At 36.4% G+C, this 21,139-nt stretch overlaps 1 protein-coding gene across 4 annotated transcripts in view; it reads right to left on the bottom strand.

The window, feature by feature from the left end:
- Positions 1–5,067: 5,067 nt before the first annotated feature.
- Positions 5,068–21,139, bottom strand: part of LOC110446111 — a 43,659-nt gene continuing 27,587 nt past the window's right edge. For 2 of the 4 annotated variants that reach the window (XM_021491087.1, XM_021491089.1), the window contains 8 exons: positions 12,128–12,160; positions 11,111–11,233; positions 10,599–10,617; positions 9,350–9,504; positions 8,204–8,278; positions 7,288–7,395; positions 6,903–6,998; positions 5,068–5,468 (listed from right to left, as the gene is read on the bottom strand). In XM_021491087.1, the coding sequence (XP_021346762.1) occupies positions 5,443–5,468; positions 6,903–6,998; positions 7,288–7,395; positions 8,204–8,278; positions 9,350–9,504; positions 10,599–10,617; positions 11,111–11,233; positions 12,128–12,160 (635 nt within the window). In that variant the 3' untranslated portion in view covers positions 5,068–5,442. Of the gene's footprint in view, positions 5,469–6,902; positions 6,999–7,287; positions 7,396–8,203; positions 8,279–9,349; positions 9,505–10,598; positions 10,618–11,110; positions 11,234–12,127; positions 12,161–14,046; positions 14,345–21,139 lie in introns of those variants that run through there. The other 2 variants (XM_021491090.1, XM_021491088.1) reach the window with 2 other exon arrangements.

The following is a 21,139-nucleotide window of genomic DNA, read 5'->3' as shown; positions in this document are numbered from 1 at the left end:
CTGTTACACTTTAACACGCCCCTCAAGGAAACACTTCATTCGAGATGGCAAGCTCCACTTCAATAAGTTAATTCTTAAGTGCCATTGTGTTATCACGTATAAAACATCACTACCGTATAAGTGGATTCGATGAGAAGTAAACCGTAGGCGATGTCTCTGATGTTACGGATCAAACAATCCATCATACACGTCAGTGAATGCATATACTATAGACTATAGATGGAACTTAACATAATGTGGGTTTAACGATAAGGCGAACATCTTATAAACAATGTTATTCGATGTAATCAGGCTTTAATTTATTTAGAATTTAAATGTTTTATTCGATATTTGATAAAGCATTTTTTGAAGTCACAAAATATCAAATGTCTTTTTACTTCCTCTTTTTAGGGGCTTTTATCAAAGTTATGTATTTATATAATTATGTACAGAATATCTTGGATCTTTATAAGTATTACTAAAATAGTCTCTGTAACTTGTGCCTTATGCATTTTCCTGTCACTACCCAAATTCGCGGCAGGACGTGACATAACATTAACACATGTACATGTATGACATAAACTTACATGACTGGTGTTGTCGACTAAGCAGAGGCCGCTTACCCTTCTGGCATTCCTTGTCCTATTCTTTCGTTGTATTTAACGTGTAAGATATTACAATATTTCATTTGTTCCTGTTTTTTACCGTACTTTATCGACTTTTTAGTTCGAATAATGTTTTGCTTACACATAAGTAATCTCTTTTTTTGTTACAACGTCCTAGCAGCAGGGGTCACATGTCAGCTTAGGTTTCGCTAAACAGAACGCAAAGAAGAAAATTCACGATTCTACAAGCGGGGATGGAGGCACATACGTCGGCTTTTACGAGATGTCGTAGGATACAAAAATTCTTTCTTCGAACCTCTATTTTGCTCTTTCCACAGTGAAATCACAACAAAAATAAAATGTATTAGATCACATACATGACACTGCCATACCAATGGATGACTGTTCGCATCATAGGTATTGCAATGATACCAAATTGTAAAAACCATTACTTTTGAGATAAACATTCCATCTGTTTGTACAAGTTAAAGTGCATATCTTCGTATGATTGGCACTTATTTTGTGTCTACTTAGTTCCAGTTGATCTTTCTAAAATATGTTTTTTTGAAACCACTTGCTGAGTAACGTTGATGAAATAAACTGAATTATGTCCGTTTCTATGATTAGTTATAAAAAATGCACTTGATAGTCACTTAATTTTTCATATCTCCATCCATTATGCTTCACAAAACTTAATGTTTAAGCAAGTTGAATAAGGGTATCACACATCAACAACGGTTATAGCTATGTAAGTACGTATTGGTTGCGTATGAGTAATTTCGTTTGTTGTGGCGTCCTCAAAAGATATGTCATATATGTGTCCATAGATGATGGAGCCACTCTCAAGATTTGGACCGAGACCTAAGCACCTTAGTCACAATACACTTCGGAAGTGTTATAATATGCCCGCAACAACCTTAAACAAACGAATACGGTGTCCATAGATGAACTGGTCTCTAAAAACCCACTTGAAAGACCCATCTCACTGACTCTTCAGTAGTATTTGAGGACAATGTATTTGTCACACTTTACGTACACTTGACTTCAGAGGTACAGAACAGATGATTTTGCATATTGTAAGCCTTAATCAGCAAAACATATCTGATATTCATATTCGCATTTCCATATCCCATCCCATATCAAACCGAGGCTGTTATGTCATTTTATTTTTTAATGGGAAATCTTAATACGTTAAGTCATTGTAGTAGCTAAAGTCGTACGGGGCCTGTCTGCCAGATGTTGCAATGAGTGCAGCAGATCATTTTCGAGCCCCACATACTTATAACAACATATAAAGGGTAAAAAAGAAACTAAATGTGTAGGAATTGGATAATATACAATGTAAGTTGCATCCGACGATCATGCAATGGTTAACGACATGTAATTCTTTTACCTATAGATCAGGCCTTGAGGGGTGAACATGAGTCTATGTTTGATATAATGTAGGCTATGATAATTAACAAATTGTTTTTATGAATGACACACTTAATAGCTATAAGTAATGTAATATGGATGGGAGCGTAATGTTTCCTATATGTTTTATATCGAGCTAGTTACAATGTACATTGTTTAACAAATTGACCAATATTACTGAAAACAGGAAAGCATAATCAAAGATGTTGCAAGAAATATTTCAGATTTTGTTTGGGTTTGTCTTCGCAGTAACTAAGGTTATATGACGACAGTATACAATGATTGTGGGAGGCCTTCTCGAAGTACATCTACACTTATATGACATACCTCGAAAATGAGGTAGAGCAAACTTGAACTAGCAACATCTTAAAATGTTTACGAATTTTTAATTAGAACATACTTCCGTATCAACATACGATAACTGAAAAGCCCAGGTAAATTAGTAAGTTTATATAATAATTAGTAATTGAAGTTGGTTCTTAAAGGTGCATTAAAAGATAGTCTATGGTATAGGGTCCCTTGACATGTGGGAATACAAGTAATAAAAAAGCAAATTTTAAAGATTTGTAACCACTTATGCCAAAATTGATCACATTTGGTAACAACGGCTACAAAATTAGAATCGATGAGATGATAACAAACTGCACTTTTAAACTATTATTGTCAGTAACGGGTTTCCAAGCTATAAAGAAAGGCGTCAATACGAAGATGTCCTCGCCTGTTTTCGTCTATGTGTTAAGCAATCTCGTTTATTGAAACGCCCTAACCCACTTAATGCACGGCATATTACGGACAATTAACACTTCTTATTCAGATGAAATGACCTTCAACCAACAAGAAATGATTTGAAATATAGATATAACAAAATTGGAATAACATTTGGAAAAATAGATAAATAGCATGGACTTCTGCGGAGAATATTGACGCACCATTGGGCATCCGGCCTCCAACAGTAGCATCTTTCGCTACAATCGCCGCGTCAACTGTATGGTCATCTTTTTACCCGTCAGTATAAAACGACTGAAAGTCCTTATATTTTAACTACAGTTTTGAGAAATTTGAACGAAAAAAGTAAGATTCGTTGTCAGATTTGGATGTCTCATGAAGTGAGAGATCAACATCCGGTGAAACCAGAAGCCACGGAGGAATATCAATCGTTTCAAATAATTGGATTGTGTCGATACTACGGTTGTGGGACTGCACAACTAACCAAAAATAGCGTGCGCACACCGCGCATACATCGTTCACACACCGTCCGCACATCGTCCACACATGGTGCACACAACTGTGCGATTTAACAATCGTTCGCCCCGTTGTGCGCTTCTCTCCGCACAGCTGTGCGATTTGGTATCATTTGTTGATCAAAATTACGGAATGACAAAAATACGGAAGGCTCGTATGCGATAATGTACACTGTGTATATATCTGTAATTTCTCATCGCAATAATCAAGATTATACAATTTCACATTGCTTGTTACACAGTATTACAGCGACCGTTAGGCTGTCAAGAATGGGTTTGGCTCCAAGGTAACAGAACAGGTAAATAACAATTTGATGAGTGTCCGGAGTTTTACATGTCCAGTGGCTGACACACAGAGCTGATATGCGATACCGTTTGACCGTAATGAATAGTATTTGTTATTTGCATTCGTTTGCCTATAGCTCCCCTTCACCTGGATTTTCACCCCCGGCCTTACCCGATGAGTTACTTTATTTATTTATTTTGTATTGTTTTACGTGTAAAAATAGACATTATAAACTAAATCATATCTTATTATAGAGATTAATTGAATGTTATTCATTGATTGAATGCACAGAAAATGTATCGAATAAACGTTTCATAGGGGGTACATTATAAAATATGTCACGTATTTGTTTGAAATCAGCGCATTCATTCATAAAGTGTTTGACTGTAACTGGTTGATGGCATGCATGACAACAAGGTTGTTCCTCCCCATGCAAAATGTAGCTACAAAATGTATGTGTGATGTAGGTATGACCTATGCATAGTCGCGAGAGGACAACTTCCTCTCTCCGGTCTGCTCTTCCTTTTGCACATGAACCTACATTAGGTTGAACTGAAAATAACTTAATGTTTCTTTCTTCAGACGATTTATTTTGCCAATTCGTTAAATAAATAAAATTAGCTATTGAAGGTTTAAAATCAGAAAAAGATTGTTTAATATCTTTCGTATTGAGGTAAGTGCTGCTTCAACAGCTCTTTCTACTTTTTCATTTCCATTTATTCCGACATGGCCGGGAATCCAAGTCAAGATTAGTTGACAGAAAACTAAAAATATGTTAATACGGAGGGCAATATTTTGTACGATATTGTTATTAAAGTTCCCGTTTGTAATACTTAGTAGTAGTGACAAAGAGTCGGAGCAGATAATATTTTATTCTTTTCGATTTCATCCAAAGCTAGACAAAGTGCAGTTGCTTCAGCTGTAGAACTTTCGTATTGAGATTTTACGTAATTGTGTAATTCTAAATTTATTTCGGGTAGCTGAATTGTGGTATATTAGGTATTGTAAAAATCTCGACTGGTTGTGGGTCTAAATTTGAAGCAATTTTTGAAGCCGTTCGCCAAAAGATTCAAGACGGGAAAGCTGGTTTTCTTGGTTTGCTTTTAACAGATAAGTAAACTATAGTAATCATCTTTTCCTTCTTTCGCTTTTAGGTGGTTCATTTGCTTCAACGCAGAGGCTTGATGCTGGTGATGTACGAAAAGAACCCTAAAGCCAGACGAAGCCCCTGGTTATGAATTGGATCAAGCATCTGCAAGTACGATTTTCGAGCTAATCAATATACAATGGAACCATAGTCAAGCTTTGAACGGATAAGTGAGCAATATAAGTTCGAAAAAGGTTGGATTACAGGTTGGTTTATTTTGAAATAGAGTTTTGTCATTTGGATTGAAAACAAGTGAATAGGCTGGATTGGCAAATGTGTAATATTTGAATAGTATACCCAGATTTAAACCATTTTGAGGTGTAAAAAAAACACATCAATATGGAAAGAATGATGCAGTATTATCCAAAACAAACAGACAAAACTGAGTAAGAAATATTTTATTTACATAAATATAGTAGTTTTGTAAAATTACATTGTTGAACATATGGACCATTATCGAAGCATTATCAGTACATTCTTTGTTCGGTAACATTGTGTATTTATTCTCGATAATTCTATAATAAATAAATAAATAAACAACATATAAGAACTTCATTATATTTGAATTTCAATCTTTCTTTTTTTTTAAAACCCTACTTTCTTAAAGGTTAGAGGATCAGACTTGAAACAAACCATAAGAAAAAATATATATTATAACTCAAATATCATAAGGCAAGAAACAAAAACACATTACGCAAATACAACAAGACTATTCGGAATACTCGGTAAAGAAATATCCGGGTACAACAGGTTAATGTCATCCATCTGTCCTTACTGTATAGACTTTGTCCGTTTTACTGAAACATTAAAAATTAATAATACAGCAACACGTCTAGACAATCATTATATAAAAAATAATAATAAGTTATCCGTGCAGTTCGTTTATTTCCATTTATGCACAGTTCAGTTGATGCACTTAGCATGATGTATTAAGGTAACATCATACCATTCCATTTAACACATCTTTCATATCAGTTTGCCTTGTTTATAATCCTAATTAAATATTTTGTTGCTTGTGAAATCTTAACGGCCCCTTGATACAAGAAAGTCAAGTAAGTCCATAAGAATACAGTACAAGAACATATACAGTAAGTTATCACCAGTTCATTCATTATATATAAAGTCAATAAAATGACAGGCATATCAACAAGACAAGGACTCACTGTCCACAATCATAATCAGTTTTAATTTGTAGGTTTTCAGTATAAACAGAACGTATTTTTATTATGTTCATACGAGATGTGTTTTGGTTTGGTTTGGTTCGGTTTAATTTTGTTTAACGTCCTATGAACAGCTAAGGTTTTTTAAGGAAGTGCCTCCATGTGTGTAGTGTATGCGTGTTTCCGTGTGTAAATCCATGAGGCATGGTATGCTGGTGTGCTTGCCTCCTTGTGATAACACGGATCTGATACCAACTATATAGTGCTATATCACTGAAATACCATGCCGAAGTTTGATTTTGCTTTTTAAGTTTATCTTGTGGTGTCGTTGTCACTTTTCCGATTTTTCTATCTTAGACGACAGATTATCTGGATTTGACCAGATCTACACTGCTGATGTCGTTGGTGACGCAGGAATTTGGCCTAGGGCTCTCTACGAAAGTATTCCAATATTTTCCATGAAACGTTACTTTTATCATTGTACTACTTAAACCGGAAACTTTGCTCACACCGGAATTATGTTTCACCCTACACGAGTCGGTATCTGTTACACACAACACCGGCTGCCTAGGTCAACCTCGTTATCATCTTCTTGTTTGTTTAATGTGTACTGTTAATAGGCGTGTGCGTATATATTCACTGTTACGTTAGGTTTCTCAACCCGGTGAGAAATCGTAGCAGCTGTGTGTGTCGTGTTGCATTTATGTATGAAGGCCATGCATGCAGTGTATGTGCATTTTTTACTGATTCGAGTTCGTTCTGAAAATCTAAGTTTGAGCATGAACACATCTTTGTGAACATAAGTTTTCACTTATGTAAGGGTCTATGTGTAAATTGTTCCTTTGTTAATATCATGTTCTAGCTCTATCACAAATTATTTTGTTCACACCTCGGAAGTGTCTTGTTTTTGTTGTAAGAAATTTAGGAAAAATATAAGAAAAAAATGAAGAAACAAATCTCTTTATAATAGACATGAAAAATTGTTCAACATTGTTTGTCCTATAGGTAGACGTAGTTAACAAATGCATGTTGTTTCGCTTATTGTGACTTTCAAATTATTTTTAAACTTACAATTGTTGCAGTTTTCATAGCTGTTTCCGCCTTTTGCGACATTTTCATACGTAACGGTGTCCTCTCGATCTGATGTGGAGTCAGAAAAACGTCTCGCTAAAGTAGAAGGGATAAATTTTAGTTATTTATCAACATGCAGTGGGGTACAAGTGTCTTAGCTTTGACATGCAGTGGAGTATAACAACTCCTCGACACTGTACAAGGTCTTTAGCTAAGAATAATCCAAATAATTACAACAGTATATACTATATCATTGCTAATACACACCAACAAAAGAAACTAATCTGAAAGATAACTGTCCAAACGGAGACCAATCAGAAAGAAGGGTGTTTTTATGTCCAGAGAGGGTTTTTCAAAGACTGTCATGAAAAATAATTTTACTTACCTTTATTTTGTTTCTTTTTATACGTAAATTTCGGAACTGGTTTCAGCAAACTCGCAGGACTTATACCTGATGTGATGATGAGATTGGGATCCCCGTACATTGTATTGGCTGTAATGGAAGTTCACGTTGTCATTGCTACTAATAACATAACACAATTCTCAACATTCATCTAACAACACCGGCGTGGCGGAAAAACGTAATTCGGATGACCGAACAGCTTTCCATGATTGATCATTTGACTTAATAATAGTAATTTTGTCATTCATTGCCACTTCTGAGAAATAATTTATCCTCCTATCAGGGAAGTAAATGTATAATCTATACATATTATATTATTGTCCGTAAACTAACTTTAATGGTGATATTTAATGTTCTCGTTCTTGTAATATCTTGACAGATTTGCGTACAGATTACTCATAGCAAAGATGTACAAAAACAACACTTTTTCTTCCGTCGCTTTATGTCTGTGGATTTTTGCAAAGAGTTAGGAAGAACCGCTTTGATTGATCAAAACCAAAAGTGACATTTTCATATTATGACAAATAATCTCTTTGATATTTGTCATTGTGAGAATTTAAGTTGACCGAAATATCCTTTCTTTTCAATTTACACAACTAAAGTCAATGCGGACATGCCTGTTTTGCAGAAATGTCGGGTCTTAAGATAGGTCCAACGAAGTAACACTATGACCCTCTCAAAAAAAGGTTTCGGACAACACATGTATTGTATTACCTTCAGCAAAACTGCTGGTATTGGCCTTATGCCTCAGGCAACAGATTTGGCTTCGAATCAAACAAAACAATTGGTCACCTGACCGCTAATTAAATTCATTTGACTTTATGAACACACAGATCATTATTCACGTGTCGTCTACATTCGTCTACATATAATACATATACTGAATTCATTGCCTTACCAAACGAGCCAGTTTTTTGCTTTGGCGGTTTTACTGAATTGTGATTGGCTGGATCATTGTATGCTCCTCTGTTTTCTGTGAAAATATACAGGTTTGTAAGTTAGTACTTCGTAACCACATACAAAAGCATAGCACAGCACACAAAACATATCAACTAGTATTATAGTTGTACAAGTATTGTTACTACCATACCCTTACTGTGGAATCATGTTTCATCCATCTATAGTTCATTCGATGAAGTTAAATGTCAATGCATTATTATAACCAGACTTAAACGTGATTGCTGTATGTTCATATTATCAAACAAGATAGGTTTTCCTATTGTAAACCGAATGGTCCTCATAATTTAACGTTAGATAATCATGATAGTGTGCTGATGGTATCTCATTATCACAACAGCTAAAGCCATATAAAGATGGTGTTCCTTAAAGTTTGACCACTCAAAAAACCTCGAGAAATACGTAGTAAGGAAGCACTAGCAGAAGGTCATTTAAATTGATCATTTTTTATGTACCACGTGACCCTTTTTGCCATCAGTTGTACTAAAGGTCAAAGTAACTCCATTCTTAAACTGTTCACACACACATACGTAGCAATGTCCTGAAAGGACACACCCTTGAGTAGTTTGGCTGAAACAGGTATTCATTCTAGGCTACTTTACAATATCACCCCAATGAATTGTCGCAGTACATAGTAACATGATACATCAGCCGGCCACGTATTGACAATGAAATGAAGAAGGATGCTGGGATACTACCAAAAACAAAGACAAGACAAAGTGTTGCAGTAGATGCAGCATTTGCATTTGGTGTCTTAAGTTGTTTCTTGACTACAATTCATGAGAAACACATGTATTTATAGACCCACACACTTGTTATATTCATTTGGTGTATATAACAGTATACTAGCTCACCTAATCTGTATACATGACTTAGTTTAACTTTGCGAGTCGCATGACAACAAAACAAACAGTAGATACAGCACGTATCGTTCATGTTCTCATTGAAAGCTTGAATGACACCAGCTTTACCGGAACCATTAAATCTCGTTAACCAACATGATTATTTATTAGTTATATCACTTTTCACATAGATTGTTAGATTTTAAACTATATTTTGGTACATTAAATTCCAAGTTTAAACCTACCCGTAGTATTACGTGTCGTTAGATATTCGTGGGTATCTTGTTTTTCACCTAAACCCTCATATCCGGTGGTAGAATGGACGTCAGTATAGTGATGCGACGATATAGAAACTGCTCCACTGTTGTCATCCACCTGTATGTCCCTAAATAATGGCATACTGAAATATGTTTAAACATGTTAAGCGTAAAATAAATCCAATTTAATTTTAGATTGTTTAGGACTAATGTTTCAAGTTAGCTGGGGGAATATATCAACGCTCCCCCTGGTGACAAATAAATCAGCATACTGAATATCAGACCGTTAGGGAAGGTGTATGACTCTCGACCTGGCTACAAAACCTCGGTCCAATAAGCATGATTTTAGCAAAGTGTTGAAATCTCAAACAAAATCACATAATTAGGACAAAGTTGCCTTACCAGTGAATAAGAAAAAACGATAAAAATTGCAAGGAACATGTTCAGAATACCAAAATGTTGAAGCGAGATGCCACACAAAAGGCAACTTTGTCCTAATTAGGTGAAAACTGTTTGAGATTACAAAGCTAACTTTACATTGTGCTTTTAGCAGCCCAAATATCTCCAGTAAATGCTGACATGTCAATAGCCATACCTATAGACTAGAGTATTTCTTCTGTGAAATATTTCGATTGAATAACAATATAGATAAGGAATCGACTATTTTGGAGTATTTTCACCAGCCAACATAGTAGCCTACACTATGCTTTATATTTCAGTAAAGAGTATCGTGAATGTTAATTTCGTTGCGACTAAACACTTCATTGCATCAAGGCGTGAATTCAAGTACTGCGCATTTTGAATCATTTCCTCTATTAAGAAACCACTTGTGTGTATAGTCCGATTCTGTGTAAATTTATCATGTCATTGTTTGAAAAAAACGTTACACATTTGTATCGAGGTCAAGACCTATGTACTGAATGTTATGATATCTATTTCACTACGTGTATATTTTGAGCCATAAGCATAAATTTTCATTAGGAATTTATTAACGTCAATGTTCAATATAGCCAGTGTGTTCTTTTAATCCTATGTTGAAATCGCTACGGTTAACTAAAGAAACGGTTAAAAAACAATATCTAAAAACACCATTCAGCTATAAAAAGATGACACAAAGTCACTAAAAGGAAATACAGTGTAGCAATAATATAGATTTGCGATATTAAATTTCTCATTTTGTGAAGATTATCCATTTTTCTATATTTTTATAAGTAAATAGAATAAAGTAATAACTCACCCACTTGTTGTTGATCGACCTGTAATATAATCAAACCATTAGTACTTTGTCATTGCACAAAACAAAAATTATTCAATAGGGCAGAATTAATATTTCACACGAGGAAACGAAAGAAAGAGGAAAAGAATCAAACAATTCAATATCATGTCTTAATAATTCACAATTCAAATGCCTAATAAGCAGTCAAATAGTTTGTGGGTTTTTTCATAAATAAGCATGTGTTATTTGCTCTTTAGTAGCTCATAATGTCGCTGACATTTGAAAAAGGCCTACTTCAGATCTTTAAACTTCATTTTTTTTTGTAACATGTTACAACACTTGAACACTACATGACAACTTTTATATTAAAATAATATTATTTGTTATAATCATATAAGACATACGTTGGTCGCCTTTTCCTTTAATCACTACATTTAAATTAAAAAAAAAGTATTTCCGAACAACAAATACCAGTCCCGTTTATAGTGCAAACTTTAAATTATTACCCTAGCTGTAATATTGCATGTACACACCTGATTTTTTCATCTTTATCCTGACCACCAATGCAAATGAGATTAGTGCCACGACCAACAGTATACCACATCCCACGCTCACTGCTATGTAGACTTGACTTTTAGAAAGCTCGAACTTGTCCTCTTTGAAATAGAATGCATTGATAATTTGATACATTTGATTATAAGTATATACCCATTACGTAGTTCATTTCTAAATATACAGCAGATTACAAGTTAGGAGTATCGCTCAAATGATAAACGATTATGTACAAGGTAAAAAAAGTCCATTTTTCATATACAAACATTGTTTTCGAACAGTAAATTGTACAAGTGTATACAAACACTTAAAACTTATAACTGAATCCTATCGATTAAGATTTTTCAATTATTCACACATCATCTGTTTAATATTATTTTTGATATCAAAAAGTTACCAATTTTATTATTTGCAATGGTATTTATACAAAATGCCCATTTTGACTTCTTGTTATCCAATCTGGTTAAAAAATATATTCATATCCCACGTGGGATCTCAAAAGTGACTCAACGTCGTATGTATTTAAAAAGAACTGACAGTAAACAAGCTAACGATAGACAAGCTAAATCTAATAAACTGTAGTGTATACCTCATGTTTATTTTTTATTTTTAGGAATATATAAACATTTAATACTCGTGCAAATGTCAAAGTGAATACAAGAAATTTGAACAAAATTGAAGACCCTCTATCGCAGCATGCTACAGGCTGATTATCAAAGAAGTCAGGTTAATAAAAAAAACCACAAACAAATTGACATTTGTTACCTTGAACATTCTTAGTGATTCAATATATAAAAGTAAGTAGCTATTCATCTGTAAGCTAATAATTTCAAATATATAGACAAAAGAAAATATATATAAAATGTGAAGTCATGCAAGATAATGTGATACTGCATGTCGTAATCATACAATCACTTTGTCATAGCATTGTAGCTACAATCAGAAGTACGCAGATGTTATGTGTTGGTTAGTAGATAACATAATCAGCATGATCATACCTCCACCAGAAGCAGCCGGTATTTCACTAAGGCCTGTAAAACCACATGCAAATATGATATAAAAAACGCTCTTTTTTTACACCTACAACACTTCATTTATGGCGGTTTCAAACATGTACATGCACGATGTTATTTTTTAGATATAATGGAAACAACGTTTACGTCTGGTAACATTTTCTATGAAATCAAACATCTAGCATGACGTTTAAATGTTGTATATCATATATTAATTACGTGTTTATGCAATCTGTAAGCCCGGATCCCTGCTTCTGCAATTTATTTTTTATCTAAGGTAATTCGCAAGAAAAAGCACATGGCTTAACACGTCGCTGTAACAGTCAGTTTTTTAGTATACCAGCTTTCCGGGCGGGATACTGTACCGAATTCCTTCGGTATGATATCTCAGTGATGTATCACTATAAAGTCGGCATCATATTCGCGAATTAGTAACCTATGACTAAGTGTTATTTCCCAGTATAAACTTTCCGATATGTATCAGGAAAATGGGTGACCCTGGGGTGAATGAAATCTACAAATTTGACAACAGCACCTTTTCATCTCAGTCCACGGTGATACTCGAATTTAGCATATCATTAAAAACAGGATATCCAGAACTGCAAATTTTTCAGTATTTTTTTACCGTAATTTTTTTTTTCTGCACATGAGGCCACCGTGGAGTACATGTAATTACTTATTCCCTACTGATTTAGATATGTACTTAAAACGTTAATTTCCCCTATGCTTCGGTAACATTTGCGCTGGCCACCGGCAGGGAAGTAGGAATTGGCCGACTTCCCGGCGTCCCGGTCGCCGGAGCCTATTTTCCGATGTCTTGGATTTGGCGAGTATGGTCATACAATATATTACACCGCACGGCCTTCGCAAATAATTTGCAGAATTAACTCGATTGGACATCTGCAAGATGACGTAGGGAGCCCGTTTCAACTGTCGAAAGGATACCGCAGGGCTATCTGACGATGGCCGGGCTGTCGAACGGTAGCCGTGTATGACACGATATTTCGCATTTTTATGGCGTGTATATATAGGGAAGCACACAAGTTAACACGACCACCAACATACCCTGTCTCCTGTATACACAAACGCAAGAATGCATACACTACACACATAGATGCACGTCCTGTAGATGCCTGTATGTGTGCCGTCCGGCCGCCGGAAGCATCGGCCGATGCCACTTCCGGATATCGGGCGGGCGCCGGCCGAATATCCCACGGACACCGCACAGTTTGAGGACATCGGGCGGCTACCTTACGATTGCCGTACGGCACCCGTCCGGATATTGGGCGGTCTACACGACACATTGAAGCATGTAAAATTGTACAAATTTCAAAGATAACCGAACGAGTTTTTGGTAAACAATAGTTAACTTTACACCTCCACAAGAGGAATGTGCTGACCTGGCCAAAATGAAATTCACGTTTTTGACAAAGCACTTTGATACCTTTCAGAGTATATGATTCTATCCAGTCCAAATTGTAACCCTATTGGCCCCGCCTCTCAGATCTCTGGAAACAAGACAATTTCGGTTTGTCTTGACCTTAAGCGTTTTGTTATGAAAATTATATTAGAATTGGTTTAATGGTTTGTTCGAGTTCCAGAGTGAATCGCACTACGACGAACAAAAAGAGATCGCAGTTGGTCGTACGAGTTTGGTTTGGTTTAGGATTGTTTTACGTCCTATCAAAGCTATGGTCATTTAAGGACGGTTGCACGAGACTGTCTCTATTGAATTAAATTATTTGTAATTTCAATAAACACTAGATTTTGTATTTGTTTCCATCGGTAGTAATATCAATTTCATAAAAATGCGTTTGTTTCACTATGATTTCATTTCGCTAGAAAAAAGCAACGTTATAGATGGAAGGAATGCACAGTTCTTATTCTTATTAAACAATATATACCATCCAATGTCTTTTCTGGCATTTCGTTGATGATGAAAGATTGTGTCAAATTCTTGTTTCCGTCTATTTTGACTTTGTATTCCCCGAAGACGCTGCTATTAATATTTGAAATTTCTAAACTGATGTCGTACAGCCTGTTCCCATCAGTCTGTGCGGTAGCACGTCGAGTCAAAGATTCACAAAAGTTATCCATACCCGTGTGTTTTAGTTGTACGAAGCTACTGTCCTGTGCTGTGGATTTCCACCACCATGACACATGAGGGCTCCGTAGTAGTGATACAGTATATGATAAAACGTAACGGTCCCTGTTGCTCATAAGCCATGTGTCTACTGCCACTGGTCGTTGCCCGCAAACTGTTAATAAGAAAATTTATAAAACGTTTTTGAAACTGAGAACAATGCCATTAAATCCAACCACACTGGGAAAGATGCACCGGATACGGTCAGTTGATGAATCCCACTTAAGTCACATTATTCTGACGAGTCATTAAGTCCCCTCCATTGCCTTTTTTGGCGTTAGGAAAAGAAAAAGGAGATAGGAAGAAAATGGCAATGGTAAAGTCATCAAAGTAGGCCTGACAACAATAACAACGGACACAGTGTAAAACTTAATGCAACAAAATAAAACAAAACTGTAAAACGTTAACAGGGGGCCGTATCGCTCACTTGGATATTTAAGCAGTCATACCAAAATATTCTTATTAAATATTATACTGTACTACAAATATTTCAATCGCAAACTTTGCCTGGCTCCATCTGTTTAAGCTACATATACCGGCCAAATATTTTATTATTCTATGTTTTTCGGTTATTCAGATTATGTTGTTTGAAGTGTTTGACATATTTGTTCTCTGGGACCTGGAAATAAGATCAATGTCATTTTCACTTGCAAACATTGTCAGGCTCCACCCCAAGAAGCTACCAGCGAAATATGAAGAAGTTGTTGAGTAAGAAGAGAAAAGATGAGATCCCAAATTTAGTTGCCTCTTACGATCATCAATTGGGGCAGCAGGCATATTCTTATGCCCTACCTGCAGGGAATTATACTGGAAGAGATGTCTACGTTAGAGTCACAAATGTCTACACTAGAGCCACTAGAAGAGATCTCTGCTCTAGAGTCACATTACCTGCACCAGAGCCACAGGAAGATATGTCTGCTCTAGTCACATTACCTACACTAGAGCCATTGAAAGAAGCGTCACAAATGCCTACACTAGAGTCAATGGAAGAGATATCTGCTCTAGAGTCACATTACCTGCACCAGAGCCACAGGAAGATATATCTGCTCTAGAGTCATATTACCTGCACTAGAGCCATTGAAAGAAGCGTCACAAATGCCTACACTAGAGTCACTGGAAGAGATGTCTACGCTAGAGTCACATTACCTATACCAGAGCCATTGAAAGAGGAGTATTTGGGAAATCTATCAAGTAGACATGCATATATACAAATTAACAATACGACTTGCAAGTTTGTATGCAATACAATTATATTATAGTGTCACTTGTTTAGTTAGCATGTTCATTGTTTCATTATTCAAACTAAAATACTTACGTCTAATAAACCAGTGTCTATGTTAAGAAATTATATTGCATTATATTAATAATAAGTTAACATTTCCCAATTTATCATATTGAACAACAACTGGAAAAGAACTTGGACCCCAGAACACAATATAACCTGCTATGTCTTTATATCCTGGTTCTGGCCAGCTACTGAAACTGGATACTAAGGTGGCATTCAACAGCTGCAGAGATGCAGCATTTGTTCCAGCGGGAAATCGAGTATCAATAGCATCGATAATGCTTTTCATGAGTTTGGGAGGAAGCTTGACAGATTTTGGCTTAACCCCTTGAAGATCAGTTTCTCCCCCTGGAACTCACCACCTTCAAGGACATCGACAACTTCCTCATTGTCCATACACATTCATATTATAACTCGATGAAAAAGATCAATAAGGCAATTAGAATATCCAATGGTAGGAAATTAAAGCATAATTAAGTAAGGTGTGACTGCACAACTACGAATACTTACCTCTCCATTTGGGACCCGGTGGCAGCAACTCGACTGTATGCATCTCCTATGCATAGCTCCTGCCGTTGCAGGTATAGTGATAATCGCATAATGACTCCAAGGATAACCTGCAAACAAAAATGATCATGAAAACAAATTTAAAACAGTTCATCATTTAAAACCAAGACAAAAAGTCAAGATAATGAATCCTATTGCCTATTAATGTATATTTCTAATCAACACTACATTTATGCATATCTTTATCAATCAGAATCATCATTTACCTTTAAGTGTAAAATGAACACAATAAAGTGGCCATCTCAAGCCAGTTTGGTAAATATCTCAGCCTTTGGAGTGTTGTGCGATGCATTCTGATGCAATAGGAATGTTCTGTACCCTTTCGGGAATGCATTAATAGCTCTGTGGATATGGGGAAGCCACCGTGTTCCTCCAATGTGTGTTGGCAGAATGGATCTCATATTCAGCGATGCACAGATTACAAAGATATTCCTCTTTTGCTTTAGACTCTTTAGATAAAAGTAAAATAAGCCTAGTTGTAAAGTTATGGTCCTGTCGTAGACATTTGTAGACAAACGTGTCTTCACAGCATCTTTGAAAGCGAGTTCTAGGCGGTGGGCTAAGCAATGTGTTATAATCATGTTGGGCTACTGGCTTCGAAGTAGTGATGCCAGTCCTATTTTGGTCCCTGGGAGGAAAATTGCAAATTATTGATTACAATAGAAATTAGTTGCTTTGCAGTTGAAGTCTTACTGTTACTTGGCATAAGACAAATAAATTACAGTACGGTACCATACACATGCAGTTACACAATGACTTTTTAATGTTTTCTACTAAAATATGATATTCAGATGTCTTATTTGAAATAAAATCATATGTTAACTTGAAGTTGATGTATATTTCACAATATATCCATTGTTACATTGCATGTTTGATGCCCCGTCAGCACAGAAACCTAGAAGTTGGCCCTTCACTGCTTGCTCCAGAGAAATTTATTTAAAAACGCCTATGAGAAAGTGTTAAATATCCAGCTGTAGTACATGAAGATATCCTCCACTTTTCCATTAACCACTGTGCGAACATAAATGTTTTCCAGATCTTCGCCGGTGAAATCTGTGCTACCGTCACAAGTGAATCTTATGCATTTGGACTGTTGAAATTTTATTGATAACCTCAGCTCTAGTAAGAGTAGCTATTGCACGCACAAACTCGGTAGCAGCTTTGTCATTAAGATAAGTGTTCCCAACATCGAGGCATTTAGCCTTGTCAAGTCTACTTAAAGTATTGCAAAATCTGAAATTTTGATGAGATTTTGCGAGGGCATGTGCTGTGCGGAATCCAAAAAAATTACAGATGAGGAGCGGAAAGCCTTTGAAGATGCCAACCAATCTCTAGCAACAAGGAGAAATACACGATAGGGATTATCTTTATTCCAAGGTAATAATTGACTTCACCCAAAAATTTGGAGAAGAGAGCGAAGTACATGCCAGCACGACAGGCTGAGGAGTATCACAAAAACACTTTGAAAAATATTATAGGGGCTATAAATAGGCACATTCATGATATCGGCCGCGATATTGATATTGTACGAGATAAAGAGTTTAAGGTAGCAAACAAAACTCTAACTGGGTTCCTGAAAAAAACAGATGAAGTCTGGGACATCTAGACCCACACCCACAGAAAGTTATCGAGACAGTTGATTTACGAAAAAATGCAACCTACCATGAAAGTGCTAAAAACCGGTAATTCTCCGTCAAGCTGTATGGTACGCTCTGTCGATAGACTTTGTAAGTCGTGGCACAGAGTTCCACCATCAGTTGAAATTTGATTCGTTCTCTTTCCTTAATGACTAGACTGGCGAGTTTGTGCAGCTTACACATAACACAGTAAAAACATTATCAGGGCGGATGAATGGGTTGCAAGGCTCCCACGGGAAACCGGATGTATGCATCCCCGTTTCAAGGACGTGTCCGGTCAGTCTCCTGAAGATACTCATTGAAAAGACCGATCCCGGCGCTGAAAGCCATTTCAATCATTACGAAAATAAGGCAAAGGAACACTCCGCTTACTTCAAAACCGCTGGCCGCACGGACATTTCGAGGATTCATGTCGGAAATTTGCAGCATTGCCAGTGCAGACCGCCATTACACAAACCACTGTCTCCGTGCTAACTGCAATTCAACAAATGATGATTGTAATTTTGAAGCAAGATACATTCTGTTCATGACAGGACACCGTAACGAATCGTCAATTCCTTCATATAACAGTTTATTCTCGGCCGCACAAAAGCACTCTCTTTCAAACGCGCTGTCGGTCGTTACACAAGGGGACACGGGTCAGACTTTGCCGGCCCCTGTGTCACATTCACAGCCCATGTGTAGTTCGTATTCACACGCGAATCCTCTCTCATTTGTACTAAATCAGTCACTTATACCAAATCACCTTCTCCAACATCAGTAACCTCAGGGTTTCTCTCGCATTCTGTATTCCATGGGTGTAGTTTCGATTTCGGTGCCCAGCCAAATTAGACTGAATTGGCCCCTCGCCGCCATGTCGTGTTGACCGCATCACTATAAATCCATCCGCCGTCACCTCGCCCTGGTGTTTGGCGATATATCAGTATGCTTATTTGTGTTTATCTAAAAAACTAATGTTAAGAACTATGCTATTTGAAATATCCACGTATGTGCTACAAATACCCATTGAATATTGAAATATGGCGAAAAACGTTAAACCCGTGTATAAGCAGGAGCAAACACTGTTTTTTTTGGTTTATTCGTAGTTGTATCGATTCACTCGAAGGATTCGTCAATGTAAATATAAGGAATGATATTTATTTTTTCAAAATTTATGAGGTCATAACATCAATGGGTTTCTGGACATATTTTACTTGAATTGCTATTCAACAACCCATTGTTGTTATGTAATTTTTCTTTTAATGTGAATTTACTTGAAGAGTTAACCTTCATTCATTTGGAGTTTATGTGACTTAACCTTTTCGTTTATCGGATTTAATACTAACCACAATCTCCTTCAACCAATTAGTGCCTCTGCAGCAGAGACGTTTAGTTTGGCCGACCTGCTATGCTACCTAGGAGCTTGAAAAATTGGTCTGGCAACACGCCTTTTTTTTTGCTATAAAGACGTTAGTGTTTTAAGACGTTATTTTTAACTAATGCCATTTGAAACGTCTCGTCACTTTGTTGTCATCTAGTTTGTTCGAAATAATAAAAAGTTGAGCTATGAGGTAAAGAAATAGTAAGGAAATTACTAAAAAGGGGCATGCAATAAAATATGTGTCAGAATCACTTGATATACCGGGAGTCTGAAAAAAACGTATCGAACAGCGAGGTTCTTCACAAAACATCCCAAAAGTGGTCGAAAGTCCGTGGTGACAGTTGGAGCGACCATTTAAAGGCAACAGGTGTACAGTTTTGGTAAAATTTCACACAAATTTAATGAAAACACAGACGGAGACCGATAGTAAGACGTACCTTACGATTCCATATACACAAACATAGATACCTCAGACGAGTAGCAAAGAAGAAAATGATAGTACGGAGATAATTCGCAAAAAGCGCTTGTCTTGGCGACTTGAAAAACGAGGGTTGACTGTGGATAATATCTGGATCAAAGATGTATTTTAGGACGAATCTAAGATTATGAAAGGACACGATTCCCGAGTGTATGCTTGTCAGAAAGAGGGAGGAGGCATGATGTTTTGCGCCAGGTCGTTTGTATACCATGTCAGGATGCATTATATGGCGCGAAGTTGGTACTATTACACCAGTAAATGGCAATATAAATGCAGAAAAGTAACAGGATATTCTTAATAACAATATGTTGCCATCTAAGCTCTTAACTTTATATATTTCTGGACGACGATGCAGTCCAGAGCCAATTGCAAGATATTAATATAATCAAACATATGTGGTTTCTCGTCAAGAGGACGCTACAACTATTTGTTGGCATGATATCTAGCACGAGATGCCCTTCTTCGTGAAATCCCGAACATCTGGGTTGAGATTACACGAATATGTTAAATACCTGTACCGACCTATTTCTCGGAGATTATTGAGTGTCATCCAAGTGAAAGAGAATCTCACAAAGTACTTAGTAAGTTGTCATTATTTATTTTCGTTATGAATGCTATCATGCCGCCGTCTTGTCCGAATATTCTTTTCTTGAACCCTTCAGATCAGGTAATCCCTTTTTTTCTTGGATATATTTCAAGTTTCCGATAGAGTAAAAAAAATGTGATTATAAATCTTATAGCTGCAACAGGAGAAATTGAAGCCGGATTTATTACTTCATTCGGGGACATAGGTGCATCGAGACTTTCTATTTGTTTGCGCTATGGTTAATGACTACTGGAAAAAAAACACGGAAGACACTCACTTTCTTAATGATTATTTGGATGTGCGGGATCGGGTCGGAGCTATAAGACGACCCTTAAATATGCATTGTTTATTTTTAGCCCACCATCAGATGATGGTGGAGATGATGGTGGGCTATTCAAATCGCCCTGTGTCCGTGGTCCGTCCTCACACAATTATTGTTATCGATATTTCTCAGGAAGTACCAGAGATTTTTTTCAAATTTTATATGTAGGTTCTCCTTGGACCCTTGTTGTGCATATTTCCTTCTGAGACTGATCAGATAAACAAAATGGCCGACAAGTAGCCATCTTCGATTTTGACAGTGAAAGTTTGTTTCGCTCTTTCTTAGGAAGCAATGAAGGGATCTTTCTCAAATTGTATATGTAGGTTCCCCTTCATCCCTGATTGTGCATGTTTATTTTTGAGGCTGATCAGATTAACAAAATGGCTGATAGGCAGCCATCTTAGAATTTGACAGTGTAAGTTTGTTATCGCTATTTCTTAGGAAGCAATGAAGGGATCTTTCTCAAATTGTATATGTAGGTTACCTTTCATCCCTGGTTGTGCATGTTTATTTTTGAGACTGATCAGATTAACAAAATGGCTGATAGGCAGCCATCTTGAATTTTGACAGTAAAGGTTTGTATTTCTATTTCTCAATAAGGACTGGAGAGATCTATCTA

Source organism: Mizuhopecten yessoensis, unplaced genomic scaffold (assembly GCF_002113885.1).
Source record: "Mizuhopecten yessoensis strain PY_sf001 unplaced genomic scaffold, ASM211388v2 scaffold2553, whole genome shotgun sequence".
In the NCBI taxonomy this organism is placed as follows: domain Eukaryota; kingdom Metazoa; phylum Mollusca; class Bivalvia; order Pectinida; family Pectinidae; genus Mizuhopecten; species Mizuhopecten yessoensis.
The sequence above is the reverse complement of the archived record's forward strand: the minus strand, read 5'-3'. Positions and strand labels throughout refer to the sequence as shown.